Genomic DNA, 25,225 nt, shown 5'->3' with positions numbered 1-25,225 from the left:
CACACACACACACACACACACACACACACACACACACACACACACACACACACACACACGTCTTGCTTTCCAAGAAATGTACAAAGAGTTGACTCTGCTGGGATCAGTATCATTCTTCTGCTGCTAATTCTGACAAACCGCCATGCCAGTCCACCCAGACTCACGTAAAGCATCCATATAGCATTTATAATTTCTCATAGTAGCGAATGCATAGCGATTAGACAGGCACATGGAAATGACTGTCAGGCCTTTGTTATGCTTGGCGCAGAATTTTAAGGTGAATTTGGGACTGCTTGTACACCTGAAGCAGAAACCTTTCAGCGGGGTATCAGTGGAGGCTGTGTTGGTTTCAGGGCACATAAAAGGCGCATTAAATATTTACTGATTGTGCCTGGCCTTCAGGTTGTGGTGTGCTCATTTAAAGCGCGGGTGCTCGGTTCCCCTGATAATCCCACGCAGCACTTTTCCTCTGCACTGTGATTCTCTGAATTTATTTCTCTTTTTTCCCCTTCTGTCTTAGCCAGTGTCGTTAAGGCAACAGAATCAGACAAAAGGAGAGACGTTGCTGCTATTTTTAGGCCTTTTGGCCAATGGCTCCTCTAAATGTGTTATTTTGCATCGATGTGATTGTAGCAGTGGGCAGTGTGGGGGTATGCTTTTGCTCAGGCATCTTCAAGACCAGCCCGGGGCCTGATCGTAGCTTCAGCCTGTTCATGAGGAGGGTCCCGCCGAGAATCTGAGGCTAAAGCTTTGGATGAATGGAATGAACAAAAGTGGTCTGTGCAGTGGGGTTTAACTGAAATGAAGACTTTAAATTGGTTCCTGATTGTTCTGCAGAGAACAGGAGCAGAAGTGAAGATGGAAGCAGGAAAACATGTATTTTAAAGGATTATGTCAGCCTGTTAGTGTAAGACTGGATTTAGACTCGCAGGCAGCGAAATGCAGAGAGCTAAAGACAGATGGCTGATAAACATCTACTGCAGGTTCATTGTCAGTTTATGCAGCTGAGAAGTCGAGGCTCCAAACATGCTGCTGCTTTGGGCCTCAGGGCCTGAACTGAAAAGTGGGAAACGGTTAATCTTCTTTACTTTTTCTGCTGCAACTTAATAAAGACGATTTTTGGAAAGAAATATTATTTTTTTCAGTCAGATATGACCCAACCTGTGCTCAGAAATTCTTTTTCCTCAGTTTCTGTGGTGACAATGCTCGTATTAAATAGTGAGACTTCAGTCAGTTTCATCTGATGTCACAGACTGCAGAAAATCCTTATATGGTCATCTCAGCCAGTCTTAAAACCCCACCCACCTGCTGTTTAAACCTTTTTATGATGGACAGCCAATCAGAAAGAAGCCTGCTTGAAAGACAAGGAGTTAAGATGCCTCGTTTCAGACTGGAGTTCTAAATGAGGATTATTTTGATCTGTGAATCATGCAAAGCTACTCTAGAGTCCAAGTCTCCTTTTAATAGCATAAGCATGGAGAAATAATCTGTTCATTGAACTTAAAAATGCATTTATCGATGTAAAGAGCAAAGACGATGGAACTGCGGCTCCGAGTTCACCTCTCGGGAGTCGTAGTAGTGAATAAAGGGGAAGGAAGGCTCTGAGGTTTGTGTGGTTTTTAAATATAAAGTCACCGCACACGCAAACAGTCAGACGAGTCCTCTGAGTCAGGCCAGAGAGACAGACTTTGTCTGTGTGTCACCCCTGCGTTAATGGACCAGATGGCGAGCAAAGAGCGGAGGGAATGCCTGCAGATCAGGCCGACTGTACGCTGAATGGAAGCACACAACAGGGAATAATTGGCCTCCAGTTTTTATCTGAGCTGTCACATTAGCAGCGTTAAACGTTTGTGAATAACGCACACTTGTCTTCATGCACGCTTACAATTATTACATACAGAAAACAGAAGCAATTAAGTAGTTAGAGCGACGCTAAATCAGCAGGGGGCCGTCTTTTTCTCATCACTTTCTGTTCTTAAAGTATTTTCAGCTGTCAGTTAACATATGAATCCAGCTGCTGCAGTGCACAGTCACACCACTCGCCACTCGCTGCTGGTCTCAATGTGGGTCAGGGAAGTCCTCTGCGCCATCGGCCACGAGCTTACTATCCTGTCTGATCCAATCAAAGCTGGCCTGCAGGGGATTATTTTAGCTACCGTTCCCCCCCAGTTAACAAAGATCCCTCTGTTGGCTCTCCTCTGAGTCACAGTGCTGTGGGAGCACACAGCAGCATGCACGTGCAGTTAACACACAACAGGATACTCTGGAGTAGCTTCATAGTGGCATAGCTTCTATCTGGTGTGTGTGTGTGTGAGAGCTGTGGAGACACGAGGGCTCGATTCTTAAGCCGCAGCATTTCCTGCTGAACTCACGACCGCAGTATCACAGCTTCTCTGCTGACATTTTAGCGCCTTTCTGAAGCTGAAGCGTTATTTTTACTTTCAGTCTGGCAGCCATGCAAACACGGAGCGGTGCAAATTTCCAGATGTTCTGCTTTGTAAAACGACAGGAGGACAGAAGTGCAGATATTTAAAGAGCAGAATAGTTTTTCTTTGGACATCAGGTCCTGAGATGCGTTTTAAACCTTCTAAAAATAAGATGCTGTACTCTTGTGTTGCTTAGCAACAGCCCTTAAGCAGAGCTGTGGTGCTAATATGGCGACCGTGGTAAGCTGCATGACCAAAGTATGTATCAGGATTTCTTTATTGAATTTTATAACAGGTTTTAAAGAAACTAGCTTATCAGCAGCTGTGATGCCACTTAGTCTGCACCAGCAGCATCTCACTCCCAAAGGGGGCATGAAGGCTAAAAAAGCCTGAAGTATAAAAATCTTACATCATCTTACAAACAGCTTTCTCACCTTCAGCCTCCCACACACTCAGACTTCATTACTGTACAAATAAATGTGTTGCAGACCTAAAAAATCCATGAAATATGGCAACATTAAGAGTAAATTGTGATTTCAGCTGCAGCCGCCCATAAGTACAAAAATTTAGATGTGATTATTTTTGATCTGTGTCAAAGGTCGTTCAAATCTGAGAAGCCACAGAGAGACGCAAGGCTTAGTTCTTACAAGTGAAGCGGAGGAAACCAGATAAACGCTAACACAGCTGAGGTGCAAACGTTCAAGAGGAAGTTCAGCATCTGGCTCTTCTAGCGTTTTCATCCCAGGCAGCTTGGACGCGCAGCACCATCGAAGCATCCTGCTCGGAGCTTTGATATGAACGCTGTGTTAAATACTATTTTCCCCACAGGCTAAAGAGATGTTACAGTTTGAATGTCTGTGTAACTGAAGGATCTGGCCATGGAGGCTATATGAAAGATGGGCGTAGTCGTCGGTTTGAACTGTGATTTTGTTTTTTTTATTATTTATCTTTTGGTGCTGTGATTTTCAGCAGCGTATGTGTTGATAAAGCCAGACGTGATCACATTTAGATTATCAGCTAATGCTGGAAAGCTGCATCCACAGACGCAGACACCCACTAATTTGTGCTGCATAAAATTAAAATCGTAGAACTTCAGTCACCAAATCAGAAGCAACAGCTTCTTCCAGGCGTATCGTTTGTTTCATTGCATGTTTCCAAAGGCTCCAGCACCACAAACACAGCCCGGAGCTCCAGTTCAGTGCTTTGAAGTTGCCAAGATGAAGCCTAGCAGATGTCCAGCAGCCTTATCAGCACCACCTCTCAGTCAAAGCAACTACACCCATAATAATCTTTTAGTTTTAATTCTAGTTAAACAGCTGACTGTTGTTAGGAAGATGGTCTCCATAGAAACCAAACCGGGTTGTTGTAGCAGGCTGTAAATGTGTTTATTTTCACTGTAAAGTTTTAATACGGGAGTCTGTGGGGACTGACTCAAGTGGACAGTAGAGGAACTGCAGTTTCTGGCACATCATTCATTTTTCAGAAGGTTGTCGCTCGTGTCCGGCTCCACAGAATAATCCACTGTTAACAGATTTGACTCAAATGCGTTTTGTAAAAGCTGAGTTTGTTTTAAAAGAGGCGTCTGATTTTTGCATACAACATAATCCTAATTTGAATGAGTGAGTGAGAGTTTGTACACAGTTCTAATCAAGCAGCTTTTGTCTGCAGACAGAGAAAGTGGTCGAGAGGATCAGACTGTCACTGATTCACTGTCTGCACATCCTGGCTGCTCCATAGCTGCAGGACAAGTGGGGGATGCTGTAATATGAAAGTCATTTTAAAAGGATAACATTGAGTTTTCGGAGCCCCCTCCCAACAGACCCGACCTGTGCACAGTGGTAGCTGCCTTGACTGAGCTCTGTACCCTGAGGGGCTCAGAGGGGGTGCTGCGTCTACTGTGTGCTGGTGTGTTTTTTAAGAGCTCAGCCTCACGAGTGTATCTGGGGCATGAGGATCACTGCATTAAATCAACTTAAGGTTTTAGGTTAGTGTGGGAGGAGTGTGTGTGGATTCATGATCACCACTGTGCAACCATTTTGGGTTTACAAGATGATGAACTGGGCAAAGACATAAATCCAGAGGAGGAGGAGCCGAACTTTCTCTCACAATAGTTTCTAGATTTAAATGAATCTGTTAATACAGGTAATTATCAAGTTAACTGCTGGTTGCACACACAGTTGTCTCTTAACCTGCCTCTGTGTCTGACGTGGAGACTGATCAAATTAAATTGTGTGTATAGTTTTATTTTTATAGCAAAATCAAACCCTTGGAGCAGAACTGTGGGATGTTTCAGGTCACGTCATGAAGGAGCCTGATCGTTCGGGACTTTGTATCGCTGTGGAAGCAATATGGCCGCTCCTTCTAGTCCCTGTTAGCACCTTTGACGCTCAGCTGAAGGCTTTTCTGGGAGCTGTTAGAGCGGCCTGATAATACAGCAGCCGAGCCCAGAAGCAACAGATGCACAGACTCGTTTTCAGCATCACTCGGAGGCAGATGAAAGAAGGCAGACGGACATATTTGTTTAATGTGCGAGTTAAAGCACGTGTTTCTGATCAAAGGCTCCTTACAGTAATGTCCATTTACATGCTGATTTGCCTCAGGATCAGCTTAGTGTGTGTGTGTCAGAGTCACAGTGCTGGTGATTCACAAAGCTATAAAGGGCAGGGTGAGCTCAGGAATGTGTGACTGAGCGGGACCGTGTGGGTGTGTGTACGTGGGTGGCTTGTAGGGTCATCAACAAGCGGAAACTCGGAGGAACAAACAATGTGCTGCTCTGGGTGCAGGTTTGGACCCTCTGAGCTCAGCATCAGGAAGTTCCTACAGTCTGTGGGGACGGTGCATAAAAATAACTCATTTCATGTTGAACATTTTGAGATCTGATTTTTATTTAACTCTCTGAATTTATTAAAATGAATTTCTTGTTTTATTTTGGTTTTTCTTATAGAACAGCCTCCCAAATCTATGTTTCCATTCTTCGTCTCTTTTATAACACGCTGACTTTTATAACTTTGAGCTGTTCTGTTTGGTTTCAGTTTGGTCAGAGTTCAGTTTATTATATCACCTCACATAAACACTAAATGGCTCTTACAGCAAATGATCCATGTGTTGGTTTCAGCTCCAGTATTTGCTGCATCTTTGGTACCGTCACTTCCTTTGTTAGTGCTAAAGTTATTAAGTTATCAGTAGCTGTCACATCCTTTTTCCTGCCTGCTGCAGTAACACAGCTGAACTCTATCAGCGTCAGTGAGATGGCGTTAGTGATTTAACCACACCAGAGCTTCGACTCTGCGCCGCTGTAGAAAGAAGACAAAGAACTGTCATTGATTAGAGTGATGTCGGCCACTGATTGACTGGATGCCATAGATTAACACAGCCCACGACACATTTAAAGTTTTCATTCAGCCGCCACACATCATCACATTTCCCACAGCTGTGTGAACATCAGCCTCCCAAGAAACAAGGGCCACTGCTGCTAGCGGTGCTAATGACACACACACTGTCACGTTAGCTTTGATTAACAGAGCCAGATGTTTGTGAGGACAGTGTTTAATCGCTTCCTTTAGATTGTGCTCAGGTTTGACAGTGTGAGTGTGTTCCTTGTTTTGTTAACGAGTAACCAGCTTTTTCTTTTGTTCCGTTGGCTGCCATATTAGTCAGATATCTCCTTTTTAAGCTCAGTGTTTCTTCATGATGAGGTTTATTGAAACTAACAGAGGAGCAAAAAAAGTGAACAAGAAGTTAAATATTAAACTCAGGAACGTTCGTGGGAGTCGAGGCTATTTAAGGACATGTGTGCACTCCCTTAGCCACCCATGCTCGTTGACCCAGGCCTGCTGTCACTGGTAGGATGTTGGGAGCAAACTTTTTAACGTCTCCAACCAAACTCGTTCTCGTCCCGCGGCTTTAAGCGCCCGTCTTTCTGCTCGTTATCTTCTGTTTGTTTCTGTTGCTTCTTAGGAAGCAAAGGGAGGAGACAAGAAGGTGGACTGTGGCTCCATGTTTCACATTCCTGCAGTTGAACACACACACACACACACACACACACACACACACACACACACACACACACACACACACACACACACACACACACACACACACAGGTAGCTGCAAATGGAAAGTGCACGCCTGTGTGATATCATTTATTTTAAATCTCTTCATGCAGGTCCATTCTTTGCCTGCGAGTGTCGGCGGGGGGTGCACCTTGCTGCCCTCTTACATCACCATTGTCGTGGTGACAGGCAGTTAAATGCGTTTCCTTATAAGGTAAAAGCGCACAGCATGTAGTGAGGAGGAGGGGCAGGAAGAGCATTTTAGTGTGACAATGCTGTCTGCTGCTGGGCAACTGGGCTGGCCTCAAACTCCTGTTTGGCCACATTCTCACACTCTCTCTCACACACACACACACACGAGTTCCTTTATTCGTCCTTCATCTCTATCGAGCTACATGATTCACCTTTTAATATTTTCTTCTGTTGCTAGAAGAAATATTTGCGTTTCTGTTCGTTGCCCGTCTGAGGTGTGTTTGTGTGTGTTTAGGTGAAGGCTGCCGTCACTGAGTTGTCTTTGGATGAGATCAGCAGCACACGAGCAACATAAAAATGCTAACTATGAAGATTTATAGGTGTGGAAATGCCATGCTTCTCATACCACACATGCACAGATTACTCTCTGACATCAAGCGTCTGCAGACTTTCCTCACACACACCATCATTTCCCTTCTTTGCTCATCGCTCTGCTCCCCGTTTGCTCAACGTCCCGGGCGGTTATCCTGCCACGACCTCGGCTTTATTGCTCGATTGTCTGATTGTAGCTGATGGAGGGAGCTGACTGCTTTGTAGTTTTTTCTGCCTTAATGATTAAAATAACCCAGCACTGAGTAACTGTCTTGTCACAGAGTTTAGAGCTTACTCATTTCACATGTGTCAAAAAAAAAGAAATAAAACTGAAGTGTGAGATAACTGTGATGGCATAATTGTGTTTGAAGTTCATTACCAAGAGCTCTAAAAGCAGGAAGGTGAAGTTTGGTTCTCACACATATTATTTCTCTTCTCTGACCAATAACTTCCTCTAACAGGCTTCAGCTGGTTTCAGGTTGTCTTTTTTCAGTCATTGTTACAATTACACTCTGCAGGTTCTGTGGTGTGAAGAGAAAAACAAAACTGATTGCACGCTCGTTAATGCAACCAATGTTGGTCAACTTTTTTCAAGTGAGAAATAAGCTGTTGGTTACTCAGTGTTTCCCCACACAGCCCCGTACTTACTCGGATGAGCTGCTGAGGTACATTAACAGCTAATTAAATATATATTTTAAGACTCTTAAGATGATTTTAAACTCATCAATGATTGTTGAATGTCATTCAGCAGCTCTGCAGACTGTTTCTCCAACTGACAAGCTGGTTTATGTCGCGACCTACAATTCATCGGTGGAGCTGGAGTCGGTCTACGACACGAGGAACTGCCTGGAAAGGCAGCTGATTGCTCCATGTATATATCATGTATATATGCACTGTTGCTGCACAGCAAGAAAGTCCTGGGTTTGAATCCACCTGGGACTGTTCTCCCTGCATGCGCTTCCTGTGTCCTGTCACTTCCTCTCACAGTCCTGAGACATGCAGACATGCAGCCGCCCCCACCCAGCAACCCTAAATTGGAAAAAAGATGGATAAATAAATATTATCAATAATTCAAACGCTGGGCTTCAAATCATGCACTCCCTAACTTTTGCTTCTGAGTGCTTTACGTGCCTTCAGGTAATGAAGGTGTTTGCACTCACGATTGTGGTTGTGGTTGCTGTCTTTGGCTACATGGCGGGGCTTGTTCAGCTAATAGGAGGAAGAGTGTTGATGCATGAGGAAGAATTTGGTGTTATGTGTGGTCAGAGGTGTGACAAGTTCCAAAAAAATATAGTTGCTAGTGTGACAGACAAATGTTGCAGACTTTGACCAGTGAATGCACACCTTTCAATAAAGAGCACTGCATGTGGGAACACTCCTTATGTGCTCGTCCAAGCTGCTCTGAGTGGTTGTACAAATGTAAACGCTGCTATATGAACCGGCAGATCATCATTCCCTATCACTGCTGTAAGAGCGGGCACATTATAGTTACTCACAGATTTATAGGTACGCACCTAGTATTATGGGCTATTAGTCACCTTCTCTTGTAGATAGAAACAATAAATAGCTTCCATGTGTTCCTAGAAATTCAGCTTTCAGGCAGTAAGAGCCAGGAGGCGATAAACATCTCATCACGTTAGTAAAAACCCCAATGAGTTCAATTATTTGGTATTTGCTGATGATTTGATCCACACTGACTCGATGTGAGTGAGACGTGTGCTCTCCTGCACTTCACACCACCATTATCAGCAGACGCCTCTGTCACATAAATGTGATATTTCTTTCTTTAACAAAGAGCCTTCAGATTGTCCCCCAGCAGGAGTGTGGTGTTCAGTGCCTGCCTAATGGATGACCTGCTCTGCCTCCTGAGTAACAACTGCAGATAGATTTTCAGAAAATGCTTTTTCTTTGCTTTGAAGACATTTTTTAAGTATTAGCCTGATTAATTTTCTCATTTACATGTTCCAAAACTGTAAATGTGGAGAAACTGACACCTGAGTGAGTCTGGCTGTGCAGCATGCTTTCTAACAAAGCCATGTTTGGTGGACCGATTCAGTTTCCTCCTGCCTGAACTGATCAACAACAGAACCGCAGAACTGTCAGAGGGGCTCTGGAAAGATTCAGCCAGCGGTTTTAATAAAAGGCCGACACAAACAGCTGACGCTTCGCCTTGCCAACTGCTGTCAGGCCTGCCAAACCCCTGATTTTGGACTGTGTAAAAACACACAGACACACAAAGAGAAAAGTGGGTGTGTAATAATAATGACCTCAGCTCATTCAGTGATTAGAGCACTCGGGTTTTATAATGGTGAACGAAGGGGAACACCACTTTGGCTACCGGCTGCGCCTCTGGCAGCTCAAACCAGCTCCTGCAGAACAGCTGGACGTGTGGAAAATAGCGGGGGGGTGCGAGCACCCACAGGTTTACGTTACAAGACAAAAAAAATCAACTCCAAGGTCAAAGGAAACTTTTGTTAAACAGTTACAGGCCTGAGTGCTTTCTTCTTTCCCTTCCCTTCTATTGACTTGTGATAATTTTAGTTGATCTGCAGCCAGGTTGAGCAGCGTGTCGCTGTGCAAGGGTCATTATTTGTCTTGAAACTTGAAGGAGGAACATAAGGTGTCAGATTTAGTGGAAAGAAAGGGTAAAGGTCACTTCCCTTGAGCATAAAAGTGTTTAAACTCCTCTCGGTCGCCTTTCCACGAGGTTCCAGTTGAACGTGTGGAGGTACGATAGATTTCAGGTGTATCCACAAACCCCGCCTTGGTCTGAGCAGGCGCCTGAACGGGATCCGTATCTACTACAGGATAAGAAAGCAGCTCTCGTTGAGTCTATTGTGCTCGTTTTCAGCTCTGCGTATTTAGTCTTGAAGATACTGAAACTATAGAAACTTTGGCCAAGGTGTTTGCTGGATGTGTCACGCTTCTGAAATGTTTCCTGACATCATAAAGTCAAACTTCCTCAGGTCATGCACTGCAGGATAAAGAGGTTGGCTGAGTCATTCGGTTGCAGCTCTTGAGCGTCTTTTAACGCCCCTGATTGTAAAATGATGTCAGTCGTTGCAACACCTGCCGTTATTGCACAGCATTGTAGTGCACCTGAGGTGTGGCCTCCCGAAAGTGAAGAATGGTGTTCAGTGAGAGGCAGAGAGTGTCTCCTGCTTTTTGGAAATCATTGCATTGATTTGTTTGGACACGCGAGATTGTAGTTTTCAGCCTGTAAGGTTTCACGCACAGTCAACTTTCTTTAAGGGATTCTGGGATTCAGCGTCCCAGAGATCTGCTGAATGCAGCCCAGTCGCCTCTTTCTCAGTGAGTTCACTCTCTACGTGAGCCGGGCCGCTCCTTTTGACTCATCGCGGCCTTTACAACTTCCCGAGCGTCCTTCTCATCGAGCTCACCCTCCTTCAGATGCGTCAGTGGGCAGAAGGACGCGACTTCAGATGCTCGATTTAACGAGCTCTCCGGTTAATGTTTTACATTTGCACGCTTGGATTCTTCTGCTGCATTCCTGGAGAATTAGCATGGACATCCTCCACCCCCTGTTTCCTGTGCTGCGCCTCTAAAGACAGGAAGTGGATTAGCTGGCTGCTGATTGGCTGAGGAGAAAAAGAAGTGATGGTGTGATATGAGAAAAACAGACAGACACAATTGGGGGGAAATACTGATGCCAAGTAAGGCTGAGTCGCTCTCTGTGAATCTGATTGTTATCTCATGCCATTTATCTCCTCTCAGCGCTTCTGTGAGCTGATCACACACGTCCATGTTTTTCCTTTCAGCTGCAGAAATCCTCTGACTCATGGTGTGTGTGTGAGTGTGTGTGTGTGTGTGTGTGTCACTGTGGTCATTGTGCTTGTTGCTCTGTGCCAGATTCAGCACAGATGCTCTAATTTTGTTGTGGCAGCTCTGAAGGTCCTCTTAAATCGGTGTAAACAAGCACAATGTTTCAAGATGATGATCAACTTTTGCACATTTGGGTTTATTCCACGTTTATCCTTTTTATGAAGATCTGTAAGAAATCCATGGTTTAGTTTCACGTCTTAATTTTCTGTAAGAATGGATGAATACCAAAAAATGTTTCGATTACTGACCTGTATCATGAAAACATTAATAAAAAAACCAAAATGTTACATTAAAAAAAAATTTGTTACTTTTCGCTTAGGTTGTAAGGTCTGCCTTGATCTTGTTTTCCATTCATGAGTTTCTGTTAACGTATTTGTGAAGGAGTGTTTGGATTCGTTTGCTTGCTGGAGAGGTCCTTCACTCTGATAATTACAGGAACGTAAAGAAACCGCAGCCCCAGCTCCACCTTGTGATCATCTCGGCCTTTTACCAGATATCACCGACTCTCTGTTTGGACTGAACTGTTTATGTGATCATGTTTAATAGCCCACTTTTATGTCCTCCATTTAAATCTGAGCGATGCTGTGTTGCCAAACAGCTACTTGCACAACCGAGATTTCTTAAGGATGCATTACAAGAGCTTTTCTCACTGTCAAGTGATTTGTGTGTACAGGAACAAGCTGACATGAACCAGAATGATGGTGAAAGGAGGAAGGAGACGGGGAGAGAGTGAAGATTTGTTAGAAAGGGAGTTTGAGGGAGGAAGAACATAGCAGGCATTCCTGACATCTGTCGTGTGCAGCAGAGCTGACAGTCGCCTTTGATTCAGCGTGCCTCTCTCAGCCCGCTCCTTACCTTTACCCGTCATCCTGTCACCACTCTGCAGTCTCAGGCATGAAAAAAAGCAAATTTGCAGAGATGCTTGTGGTTTGTTTTGCCAGCTGAAGAGGGTGGAGTCGCTGGAGCGAGTGCCGCAAAGTTGAGACAACAAAAATGTATTTTTTCCTCCTCCCTCTCCTATCTGGATAATTTTATCTCCTGCTGCAAACGGGGGAAAAAAGTCAGACACATCTGGAAAGCAATAATGCACAACATTTGGTGCAAATAAATCGGTTCGCTTTCTTTGTGTGCTCAGTTGCTATAAAACACTCGTGCTTTGTGTGCTTGGTTCATCCAGTTTGGTTGGTCTCCTGTTCTGGAGAGCAGATCAAAGCCCACTCTGGGAGCCTTTTGTCTCTCATCGCCGCTCGTCCCTTCATTTAAACCCAGGAAGAGCCTCATTAGATGTCGCCCCGCGCGGCCGCCTCCTGCTATGAGCTGTCACCAAAGAATTAAAGTCTGTGACACAAACTGGTTTATTTGAACAAACAGAACATGATTCTCTGCTCGCTCGTCTTCAGCTCGTCTCCGTTGACACTCCTTGTGGGATGAACTTGGAAAAATCTTGCTTACGTGGTGGAACTTAATAATGTGTAACTTTCTGGACCGGATGGAAGTTGGATATTAATTGAATGGTTTTCCATTTTTCCGTTAATCATTGATGCCTATTGTTAACAAACTGGGTGGTGTTTACCCTCGACTACTCCACCAGCTTATTGCTTCACTGCAAGTTACTCAGCCGTTTCCGTCTAAGTACCAGTAGTTGTTTTATCGTAGCCTTTTAAGCACCACAGTGATGGCACAGACTTTGGATTGTTATTAGTTTTAAATTTAGAAGACAAGAAGAAAAGTTCTCTAAAAAACGAATAGCTGTCTTTTTAAGAAGCCGTTTATATTTAATTTTTTTGCTTTAAACTTCTGCTATTGTGCGTTTACACTGCCAGTACCATCACTAATGTGACAGCCTGCTAACCGTTGAGGGTTTGGTGCTTCTTGTGGGTTTCATGTTGACAGCAGAGTTTGAACCAGAAGACTGGTTAAACCCAACGCTGTGACAGGTTCACATTGAATGTTCGCTCCACCCGCTGTAACAGTATTGCGATAATTGTGTGGCCCAGGTGAAGCAGCTACAGGTTGGTGTGGACTTTAGCTTAACTTTCCTATGATGTAAAAACTGATGTGGAGTCAAAGGGATGTTTCCTCTGATGCTTATGGGCCTAATGGACTTCACTAGATCTACTTGTTACTTACACAGCTGATGTTGATGAATGCTAACGGAGTGTGTTTTTAATATCTGGATTTGTGGTCCTAAATGTTACGTCAGGTTAATAAACTGGCACTCGGCCATCAAGTCTTTGGCAGTATCCGATTTCGACCAATGTGCCAAAGTGTAACGGTCCTAAAGTAGGACCTGAAATAGTCCCCAAAAACCAGGTTCCAGAGTAGTTTGTAGTTCCTGCAGTGTGGGCGGAACAAAAAGGAAGGAGTTGCTCAAAGAATCGCAGGAGGTTTGGAAAAAGTCTCCATGGCTCAAAAGCATTTTAAGACCCCAAACTTTTATATGGCGGCCTAATGCGTCAGCCAAAGCCCTGAAACGTAAATGCCAACCACATCAGCCCCATATTCTCTTTGCAGGCCGCTGCTGTGTCACCATGTCTTTGTGCAACGATGGCCTGTGTGATTCGTTGCCCAAGTCACCAGCAGTCTTTATTGACACACAGCTGGACAGTATTGCCTCATATAATGTGTAAATATGCAGACGCAGTGGGCAAGAGACCATTAAAATGGGAGTGTGGTATTATGCCATGTGTGTGCCGAGTGATACGATGGTTCAAGTTGGAATGACTGCAAATAAAAATTCTGGATTGATCAACTTCTCCTTTTTTTCCCCTTCTGTCAGCGAGAAATAAAACCAACATCTTTCACAACATGGAGTCAGAGACCAGCTGGAAAATCCTGAGCTACAGTAATTTACTGCATGAATATTTTAATGTTGTTCCTGTTGTGTATAAAAATGCGGCCCTGTTATCGTAAGGGGACCCAACTGATCCTAAAATAGGTCGGGGAGGCTGTGTGTGAGTGCAACCTGACCCGTGGAAGGACTCTGAGTAACAAAGACAGGAAGGGACGTAATAAATGAATAAATAGCCACATCGTTTGACACTTTGCCCCCTTCCCTCCCCTTTCTTCCTTATTTCCTGTCTCCTTTCCTTTCTCTTTACCTTGAAAGTTTCCTCTCATAAAACAGCAGCAGAACACTGAAAGCCTCCCCGCAGCTGCTGGAAAACTTCCTGCTGCAGATAAATGAACATGTCGTCATTTATCTTTTTTTAAAAAACTGGAATTGTAGTTTGGATCAGAGTGACGTTAAGTCCCTTTACTGTAAAAGAAACTGTTGCATAACAGAATGTCAGATGATGCATACTCAGAAGCTTGACTGCACCCTGCTATACGTTATGCTGTATGCAACTTGTGTAGTTTGAGTTTGCATTGCAGCCAAGCACAAGCTGTGTTACTCATCATTGTTTACATAGCTGCAAAGAAGTGACATTTACATGTGGTTTGCTTTTGTTGGGGGGTAAAATGTTATTTGCAGGGAGACGAGCAGCATCTTACTCTTTTCACTCACACTTTTGATGGAGCATGCATGACTCAATCTGTGGATCTCAGGACTCTGCTTAGCCTTTCAGTCGCCCAGAGGTTGGTTCTTTGGACCACTGACTGCATTTGGGCCAGAAAGTTATCTTATTAGCTAGATGTGAAACACCTGCAAATTAATGCCGATTTGGCTGATAAATACTAATAAAATAATAGAATTTCATTCCAAAAAATTGTAGCACAGCTGTGACAGCAGGTCATATTATTGTCAAATGACTCCAGAAATGTGCTTGTGCAGTTGGTGCAATTTGGAACAAGAGGAGACGACCTGCTCCTGTGACTTGAATTAGTGAAAGCGAGCTGAGCCAGACGGCTAACATTAGCCAGTCACACACAAAGACCCTGCAGAGTCGTTATGAAGGGAGTTGTGTGGCACCTTTTGCAGAAACGAATTCAGCTTTTGAAAATCCTTTCAAAAAAGGATCCAATAATAATTCCTCATCGTTACTTTTTCTTATTATTGGGTTTTCTTCCATGAGGTTAACCCGCGTCCAGACTTCCAGCCAATCAGACTAAGTGGTCATTAATAATGCAGCGTGTTTTTTTTAAGTGGACAGATTCCTGCACAGCTTGCTGGAGGACTGAGGGGAATCTGGCCTGTAAATCGAAGACGTCGTCTGGTGTAAAACAAAATTCGTTTGAAGTAGATTGTTTCTTGGCGTGCGGGGCACATCTGATTGTTTCAGGGAAACATGCTCGTTCCATGTAAGAGATTAAAACTGTAAGTGTGCATTTCCCTGTGGAGGGAGAGTCTCCTCAGTCTGCTCCGGTTGGTTAATGACGATGATCTCAGCCTCTGTCCTGTGGCGGCAGAGATCTCAGGTCCACGAAGGCCCGGGCGGGACTTTTGTGCTTCCTGAAGAGGAGGGGGAAACTTCAAATAAAACGTTTTATTCATTTATTTGCTTTTCTTGCATCCTTTAATTTTCTATTCATTTGTTTCTCATAAATATCTGTTGATCGTCCTCTTCAGCTTTCATCCCACCAGATTGCTTTTTTTTTTTTTTTTAAACCTCTTATCCCACATTCACCCATCTGTGACCCTCATTTAGCTTCTCACTGTAATGGTAAAGTTACTTTACTTTTTAATTAAGGGTGTTTTTTTTAATTTTTTAAATTTTTTTTTATTTTTGTTTGTTCGTTTGCTTTTTTTAAAATCCGGGGATGGATGGATAAAGTGGCACCATCTGAAGCTCAGACTTTGTTTTGTTTCAGCCTCTTGTGGGCAAAATCAGATGCAAGATTGTCTTTCTTCTGTTTTTTAGCAACATTTTTCCATCTTTTCCCACATTTTTATTGCCTCTTTATTCCTCCTCCCGTTCTTGATCTTCGCCTGCACCCCCCTCCTCTCCATTTCCTCTGCCCTCCCCTCCTAACCTCCTCTCCTTAATCCTCCCTTTCCTTTGTTTCTGTTAGCTGCTATATTAAGGCCCCTCCAGAGAGTCTGTGTGTCTGACTGAACGCAAGCGATGGTGCTTGTTGAAAACAGTTGGCGTTGAGCTGTTGACTCACATAATGGCATATCTGAGGGGGCATTAGGCCGCCAAGAAGCGCACGGCAATTACATGTTTGTCGTCTCCCTCTGGGAGGTGTGTGCGCGCCGTGGTGAAAGATTGTCCTTACATTACTGACTACCTGTCAGCACACGAGGGAGGCTGCCTCAGTCTGTGTGTGTTTGTGTGTGTGCACACATGTTAATGATCACCTGTCCAGACTTGAGAGGATAATGAGACCGGAGGAACCTCTGCAGCAGGGCTCCGCTCCGTCGTCCTTCTGTTCTTGCTCTGCTTCGCTGTCACCATTAGCAGAAGTCCGGTGACCGCGCGTATTTGCGAGCATCTCGGCCGGCTTTCCTTCTGCCTGTAGAAGCGTTACGCCTGGCTTTGACACTGCATCCCACTTGATCTTTATCGTTTGTTGTTTCACAGTCGGAGATGCTGCCAGTTGTCTGAAAGTTTCTATCAGCCTCAGGAAAGTGTTGATCTGCAAACAGCTGTTCACTCGTTTAGCTTCAGGCTGGTTCCTCCTTCTCACTTGTCTTAGTCCTCAAACTAGGAACACTCCCAGGTTCCTCCGACCGTGGCTCCTGTGGGACGGCACAGTTTCCCACTCTGACTGCAGCACGGCTGTCCTGATGTTCTTAAATGAAGGCTTTGTTGTTTTTGGTCCGTATGTGTTGACAGAATAAACATGTACATTCAGATTGTTTACTCGTTGAGTTCACACACAAAGCAAACTGTCACACGGACAAAGTGGAGGAAGTGTGTGCAGCAGTAGCAGCACTGCTGTGTCACACGCCACAGCCCTTTTTTAATTGGTGTGCATCTAAGAATAGGAGGCCTTGTGTCAGGCCAGGCCAGACTAGTTACTGAGCTTTATTCACAGGGCCAGGCCAGCATGGTTTTGGCCCGGCAGAGTCTGGTACAGCCGGTCCAGACTTCTATGGGGCCGTCCAAGTTCCTTGAGGTTGTACCTCCTGCCAGCAGGTCCACGTATAACCCCTTTAAAGTGGACCTATTCTGCTCGTTTCTCTTTATTTTTATTCTTGGACTCTGCTGGAGTACTTTGCATGATTCGCAGTTAAAAAATAAGCGCCGTTTGTCTCACACTGGGCCTTTGTGCAGCCCCTCGGTTCAGCCGCCGCCGGAGATGAGCTGAACGGTTTGGAAGAAAAACATCTAGAGCAGCCTGAAGCCGGCGCTTGTGGCTCAGGAGGATACTCGTACATACGCCGACCCCGTTACTTAAATCTTTGCTCCATATTTCAGATGTGCAGTTGCTGCAGTTTATACATGACTGAGAAAATAAGGAAGAGCATCTTTACCTTAACTATCATTGCAAACCGGATGCAACAGCATGCGATATTTTAGCAATTCTCACGCTGACACAGCTGATCGCTGTACTGCTGAGTCACTTTCTCATCTCTCCAAGTCGTGCTGGCTTTTTTTCATTTCCTCTTTTCAGGGTTTTAATGAACAGAGCTGTTGATGCAAAAATGAGTAATGAGCAGTTACATTTAGTTACCATTTTGGCCTCCATCCATACTAAAACTTATTATTATTTATTTGACTTTTAGGTTGCAAACGCAGGCTTAGAAGTCCAAACCCTCCCCGGGCTTTAGCAGGTTTTAAATTCAGCCCCTTTTTAATTTAAAAAGTTGATTTGTATTGTATTAAATCAGTGAGTTAAATAATAGTGATTTTTGATTTTGGGCATAGATTTGTGCAGGAGAAACGGTGCAGCAGGTGAACGCTGCTGCTACAAAAAGTGTAAAACTATCTGTGAAGTCACGGAAAGCAAAGAACCATCTGTTGATGTTTGAGCCTCACACTTCAACGCATGCTTGGCTCTAGACGTAACAGTCGTGTTATCGGATGGTTAACTGCACATCAGCTCAGCGTTTCTGCCACCAAACAGCTCTGTTTCCTCCTCTGAGCTCACCTCACTGCATGTCCGAGCCTGCCCGGCTGGAAGCCTGTTTTACTCGCTGACTGCTGCCGGTACAGAAGGAGGGTGTGAGAAAATCTAACTGACATGGAGTGTGTGTGGTTTCACCACCTCTGCATAGGCTCTCCGTGTATATTTATAAACTGTGTGTGTGTTTCGAGAGGAGGGGTCTTAATCATGAGAGTGTGAGATGTGAAATACATGATTCATGAGACCCCAGCAGGTACGAGACTGATGGAGTGTGTGTGTGTGTGTGTGTGTGTGTGTGTGTGTGTGTGTGTGTGTGTGTGTGGTTGCTTTAATAGTGAGCTCATCAGTTTTGGGAAGAAAAAGGGTGTGTGATATAGAAAACACACACACACGCACTGCTGTGTGTGTGGTATGTAGTCAGAAAGTTGCACGTTCATTAGAAGAAGGGTGTGGAGATAATTGCTGTGTGTGTGTGTGTGTGTGTGCACGCTTGAAGTTGAGTTGAAGTCGGCAGCAAAACTGGAATTTTTGTGTGTGTAGGTGATGCAGATGGATATTGAATTCTGGTCTCTTAAAAACATTCCTGTCCAAGGAGTGGTGCATGTAAACGAGGGTGATGGACAGCATCGCTGTGCACAGCTTGCATGCTTTCACTTGTCTCACATGCATGAATTTCTGCTTTGTCCTCTGACCCTGTAGCCTCGCACATGAGAGACTGTTGAGGGTTACACTGATGACTCGGCTGCACGCACACACACACCAAAATCAGACACTGGAGTTGTTGGTTCAGGAAAAATAGAGTGGCGACTCAGTGGGGTTGATGAATCCCTACAGCTGATGACAGTATTTGTCTGCAATGTCCCATCAGTTTTAATTAAATGAATAAAGAAGTTACCGTTCATTAAAGATGGCGTGGTAGAAGGATAAACGACTGATGGTAACACTCACTAACGGATATTTTTGTTTCTGGGCTAAAATGCGGAATAAATGGGACGAAGAAAAATCTATATTGTTACATAGTTTCATAGTTCTGTTACTCTGGTAACATGTAAAGGTGAGAGTGGCAGTAAGCCAACACATACTGCTAAAGTTATGTAATAGATGGTAGAGGATAAGAGCCCTCATGCCTTTAAAAGTAAACCGTCTTACCACGGAGATCCAGCATTACTCATCTCAGACCTGCATGGCGGTCAGCTGGTTATCCGTGTCCTCGGCTCAGGTCAGAAATCCTCTGATCTGATCTGCTGTGTGTGGCAACACAGACAGGTTTAACAGGCTTCGCTGGCACTCTGTTACCTTTAAATTTAGCCAGTCCTTCAAGTACACTACACCCAGCTCCGCTGGCATGAAAGACGCCCAACTGTGGGGATAAAAGACGCAAATGTGCAAGCAGCTTTTGACATTTTGCATTTTAAACGCTCATTTAAATGTCATCCAAGAGTTGGACGATACATGTCTGGTTAGGTTCAGTGGACTTTCATCAGCCTGCTGGTGAATGGACGGCAAAGCTCTTGTAGCTGCTTTTTCTTGCATAGTGTCCTCTCAGCGTGGTTCACATCGGCCTGTAAGATCCTCTCAGCAGCTCCGCTCCTTGCTGTCAGTGAATGGCCTCGGGCAGCCAGAGGCAGGCTTTGTGTGTCCACTATAAAAAACAAGACCTGAACTATGACAGACACGCAACAGCCTGATGGACCAGCCTGTTTTAAATTCAGATAAAGCAGGCTGAAGAGTCCTTCAGTGCTTTGTTGAGGTCTGACCTTTGACCCTGGAGGAAGGCCACGAATGCTACTTTGCCAGTAGAGTGATTGCTGTCACAAGAATGATGACATCAGCAAAATAGACTTTACTGTCAATGGAGCTCTTTTATTTTTTTTAGTGTGTATATAGAGGAGAAGACCATCACTGCCTTTCAGTTTGCTTCAACACAGACGCCATTTTTCTCCACCTGCCCAGGTGCATCTCACACATGCTAACCAATGAAAAACGAGAATCAAACGTCCCAGGTTACAGTTTCTCAACTCACTAGAGATGGAAGTCATTTGTAACAGGAAACCAAAGCCGATTAAAACAAATGAAACATCAGCGTGCCCAGATGTGTTTGAGAAACTCATTAGACAGTCATGAACTTTTTGTACAGCTCTTATTTTTTATTATTTTCAACTTCTTTCAGAAAACTGTTTCAGGTTTTGAACTCAGATTCGGGTTTCGTTAAGGCACTGAGAATAGAGAATACATTCACGTAAAACGTCCTCACAGAATCAGCCAATCAGACGTGTGTGTGTGTGTGTGTGTGTGTGTGTGTGTGTGTGTGTGTGTGGTGTTTTTAATTAGTTCTTATTTTAAATTTAGAACTGAGAAAGATCATATAGTGTCTTTTATGGGCTTCCTGGTTTCCTTTTAGTACAAGCTCAGTTCGGTATTGCATTCTTGTTCCTTTTCACTGCTATTATAGGTGCTGTTTGTCCGCTGTGAGAACATAGAGCAGTTATTTCAGTACAAACGCGTCTCAGACTATCACACGACACATGCACAGCAGCTCGATTTCTGTTATTTCTAAAGTCTAGTTTTAGTTTTGGTTTAAAAGTGTATTTTTTTTCTCTACACTTGGATTTGGTTTAGTTTCAGTCAACTATACAGTAACTTTACAGAGTGGAGCAGAGAGAACAGCTCGTAGCCTGAATGTGGCCTCAAACACGGCACTGCACTTACTCGGGTGCCCAGAAGTACATTTGTTAGGTTTAAGGTGGACTGAATAATACGTTTGTAGAAATGGCTGAAAATGGAGACTCTCCATTTTTTTTTCTTTTACTTTGCAAAGCACAGGTGTGCGCTTGTAGATGTTGTGTGCACCACTTGGACTCTGTAAGGAATGCCAGACATCAGCCCTGTATGAATGATGGGAAATGGGCTTTGCAAGGCGCATTGTGTAAAGTATTTTCAAACTGTGAAACGTTGAGTGAGCGCGAGGTGAAATACGCTCTCAAAAGCTGGAATGTGTTGCAGAGAAAGATTAGAAAATGAGTAAACTGTTGATATGTTTGGATGACGACAGTTTGCCGGCTTCGTGGCTCCGGTGCGGCGTCTTGGTGACAGCTGACAGCCGCGTCCAGTGATGAATGCATCTTCGCTCTGATTGTCTGCTCTGTGTTAAACCGAGCTGTAACTTCCTGTCGTTGCAGTGCCACTTCCTCCTGCATTGTGTGTTAGCGAGGGCATTGTCTTTTGTCACTCTTCCCCCTCCTGCCCACCAACCTTGTTTGTATGTCCGTTTGTTTATGTGAAATGTATCTCCTCCTCCTCCTCCTTCCTCTCTGTCCTCGGCCTCATTCTGTGTAATTGTGTGTGTCGGGTGGAGGGGGTTGGTATCGGGCGGTCTGGGGGAGGGTCAGGGAGAGGCAGAGGGAGCGGGCTGAGGGAGTGTACAGGGGGCTGAAGGGTGCCATTATCCAAGAGGCTCAATGGGTGCTTTGTGCCAGTATCCACAGTGGGATAGCGGGGAAAGGGGCAGGGCGGCGAGCAGCACCCTGTCATAATGTTTATGAACACACAGCTCAGGAGACGTGGAGTAAAGGAAGTGTGGGTGGGTGAAGTGGGCTGATAGACTTTAAATACAAACTGTTAACTCTGGTGGAGGCTCATTAAATATGACCACAGATTGAAAATTGATATCACCATTTGTTGACGTAATCCTTGTGAGCTGATGTTTAAACCCTCTTTGTACGAGGGGCAGCCAATCAGAAGAAAGCTGGCTCGTCAGAGGGGAGGAGCTTAATAGCTCATTTCAGGAAGAGTGCAAGATGGTCTGAGACAAATCAGAATGTGAATCATGCAAAGCTACTGTAGACAGACACAAGGCTGAATATACAGACATACTGGAAATGAGCACAAGTCCCTTTTTAAAGCTGGGAAGTTATCAAAGTTGTGTCTGTTGTGTGTCTGTTGTGTGTCCCGTTTGAGTCTGTTTACATTCTGGATTTTGTGCTGCCTTCCAAGTGCGCAGATGCACATACTTGGATTAGACTGCTTCATGCTTAGATGTTTAGGTTATTTAGTTTTTAAACAAACATGTGCACCAGTTATTTCTCTGAGCTTTGGGACATTTTCAGCATATTACATAAATAAACTTCCCAATATTTCTCATTTAACGAGCACTTGCCATTTTAATGATCTTGCACATAGATACAAACACTGCTAGACTGATGGGGGCTCACACTAAACATGGCCTGTCTTGGCTCTTGCTTGGTAAAGGGGGATAACATGTAAGTCATGTGGGCACACAACTCTGACTGTGAGCATAGAAGCTCCACCCACTTTAAACAAAAAACTGCTGTTTGCATGTGTCAGCCAATCAGAAGAAGGTATGAGTTAAGTGAGGCCTGTTCTTGTGGAGATGGGTCAACTTTAAGCTGGATTCAGTTATTTTTATTGTTAAACTTTATTCAGCACTAACATACAGGTTGTTGCTGTGCTTCCTTTTGTTTTACCTTATGTGAATGTGTGTGTGAATGGGTGGATGACTGGATATGTAAAGCGCTTTGGGGTCCTTAGGGACTGGTAAAGCGCTATATAAATACAGGCCATTTACCATTTATTTATGTCTTTATTGTCAAACCCTTCCTGCTGGAAGGTCTTCCCTGTCACCGTCACTTCTCCTACTGGACAGTTCCTCGTAAAGCTTCACCTACATTTCATCTCCAGAGCTTTCGTGTTGCTTAAAACTGCCTCTTTAATCTCTCAAGTACATAAATTACAGTTTTTCTGTTTTGAACAATAACAAAAAATACTGACCTCAATCTCTGCTTGCACCATTGCTGAAAGTGTGCATGCTCGACCTCCATGTATTTTAGTCTCTTGGCATTTTTACGCACTTTCCCCAACTTGCATAATGAGTCATGTAACAGATGAATGCGTCCAAGTGTGTTAGACAGTCTGATGTTGTGCTGCAATTGAGATGTTTGGAGAGTGACGTGACAAAATTTTGTTTAAAAAAAAGTGCTGCAGGATCTGCAGTCGCGCGCCTACCTCTAATGTGTTTTTAAAGAATGACGGCTAACCAGAAAAACCAATGCACGGTTTCCAAGCAGCGGTGGATGTGCATGATTTGCTGATTTACTCAGATGTCCGTCTGATTACAAGTAAAAATAATAAAGTAGATCGTTGGCATTGTGTGCTGACCTTTTAATGACAGCAGCGTCAGACACTGAGAGCCAAGATGGGGCTGGGTTGGTTAGTTTTCTGTCTTTTTAGCTCAAATGACTTTTTAGGGTAACTATGCATGAAGTGTTTTGCTACTGAAATGCCAACTCCACATCTTCGTGTGTGACATGTAGTTAAACTTTCACGTCGTGTTTCTCCCTGCACTTCCTGTCTTATCAAAGTGTCTCCCTGACCTCCCTTCCTGCCCATTGAATTTCATTTTCTTTCATTCACTATTCAAAGTGGTTTATTATCATAAAAGCTACACAAATATTTTGACCCGGGCTGCAAATAACCCCAATTGTCTTTTTTTTTTTTTCCTTCCTTTGCTCTCGCGCAGACGTTCACGGCGTGGTGCAACTCCCACCTGCGGAAGGCCGGCACGCAGATCGAAAACATCGAGGAGGACTTCAGGGATGGGCTCAAACTCATGCTGCTGCTCGAGGTCATCTCCGGTGAGTCACCGTCCGACCTCAGAGAGCCGGAGTCGTCAGAAAATTAGGGCGGGTGTACAAGTTTTTAATTAAACGTCTGCAATAATGAAGTGTTTCTGGAGTGAGTCACACAGAAGCCGCAGAAAAACTTGTGGGTCTCAATGAGAGGGAAAAATATTTTCAGATGTTGACGATGCACAGCATCTCCGGGGTGTCGTCGCCCAGTTTCCGACATCAGTATTAATCGCAGGCATTTAAAGACACAGCAGTGGGTTTGGGTTTGTAGCAGTGGAGCTGTTTGTGTTAGCGCTGCTGTCATTCACTAATGACGTTTGGGCTCAGATATGGCTTCCTTTTCAAACTCACTCCAGTTTCAAGTGAAGCCGGCGTCGCTGCTGTAACTTAAACCTCCCTGAATGTTGCCCGTGGAAACATGCTCAACCTCAGCTAAGTGGCTCTTTTCTCTGTTCCTGTGTGTTTGTGTGTTTGCAGGCGAACGGTTACCCAAACCTGAAAGAGGCAAGATGAGGGTCCACAAGATCAACAATGTAAACAAAGCCCTGGACTTCATCGCCAGCAAGGGAGTCAAGCTGGTGTCTATCGGAGCAGAGGGTGAGCCTTCATTCACGTCACTGCCGGCACGAGTGTGAAGTTAACTCTCACTAACTGCAGATCTAATCGGAGCGGTTCGCTTAAATGTTTGAAAGCGTGGCTGAAAGGGAACATTCGTGGCGATTTTATACTTAGTGGTGAGCTTCGGCTCATTAATGGTCCTTAAATGGGAGCCACTAATTGCAGCTGTAATGTGAGTGAAAGCGATTCAAAGCAGGAAGACGTTAAAACTAATAAGGCCTTTTAATGTAGACGCAGATTTTCCTGTGCTCGCTGTGCTGTGGTATGCAACAGTGTCAGGGAGCTCCGGACAAACAGGGCTCAGACTATGAGGTGTAGGTACGGTTTGTTGGTACTCACGCTCCAAAATTTCCCTCAATCCAAAGAGTTGAGTTGTATTTATTTAAAGACACTGTATTTTCTAAGGAGGGCCAAAATGAATTAAATATGCCGTTAAATAATTTATTAAATGTTTTAAATGTAATGAACGAGCATTTAATTAATTATTTAATGGTGTATTTAAGTGTATTTAGTTAATTCATTTTGTCACTCCTGGCTCTCCATAATTTCCCTGATAAGACATTTAAGTCGTTCCGAAACAGGTGACGTGGTCAGCTGTGAACTTTCACATGCGATTGATTTGATGCGCAGTGACACTTTTACCAAGTCCTCGCAGAAGCAGGTCTTTCCACTCAGCAGCCATCTTGGTGACACCACCTGGCAGTTGTTTGGTCTGCTAAACTGGGGGAGGGGCTTGAAGGCTGGCTTCAGTGGTCATGTCTTTCCCCCCAAATGCTAATTCCACAAAGTGCTGAAAACATGCTTCAGTTCACAGCTGAAGTTGTGAGTGTCGGCACAATAACACTACAGGGTCACTTCACACACACTGCATTGTGTCAGCTCCTTCTCATTTCCTACATGTCACATGGACCCTGATTCCTTTTCTAATGAGACGTTTCATCGTTAAGCTTCTGCTGATAGAACCTCTGCTAAGAAACTCTGGTAAGATACATGTCTGTCAAACCGATCTTCATCCTGCTGACTGAGAGCAGGGGTAGAGGTGGACAACTATGACGCGTGTGTGTGTGTGTGTGTGTGTGTGTGTGTGTGTGTGTGTGTGTGTGTGTGTGTGTGTGTGTGTGTG

The 25,225-nt window shown here is 44.3% G+C and overlaps 1 protein-coding gene and 1 long non-coding RNA gene across 8 annotated transcripts in view; one reads left to right on the top strand and one right to left on the bottom strand.

Moving 5' to 3' along the window:
• Positions 1–25,225, top strand: part of LOC102311838 (actinin, alpha 4) — a 56,818-nt gene that overhangs the window by 11,245 nt on the left and 20,348 nt on the right. For all 7 annotated transcript variants that reach the window (XM_005937983.3, XM_005937980.3, XM_005937979.3 and 4 more), the window contains exons 2-3: positions 23,376–23,490; positions 23,962–24,081. In XM_005937983.3, the coding sequence (XP_005938045.1) occupies positions 23,376–23,490; positions 23,962–24,081 (235 nt within the window). The remainder of the gene's footprint in view (positions 1–23,375; positions 23,491–23,961; positions 24,082–25,225) is intronic.
• Positions 14,088–16,682, bottom strand: LOC121815537. The gene is made up of 2 exons (XR_006055167.1): positions 16,128–16,682; positions 14,088–15,278 (listed from the first exon to the last, which is right to left on the bottom strand). It is a non-coding gene; the product is annotated as an uncharacterized LOC121815537 (long non-coding RNA).

Source organism: Haplochromis burtoni, unplaced genomic scaffold, assembly GCF_018398535.1.
Source record: "Haplochromis burtoni strain Fernald_Lab_line unplaced genomic scaffold, NCSU_Asbu1 Contig_238, whole genome shotgun sequence".
In the NCBI taxonomy this organism is placed as follows: domain Eukaryota; kingdom Metazoa; phylum Chordata; class Actinopteri; order Cichliformes; family Cichlidae; genus Haplochromis; species Haplochromis burtoni.
The sequence above is the reverse complement of the archived record's forward strand: the minus strand, read 5'-3'. Positions and strand labels throughout refer to the sequence as shown.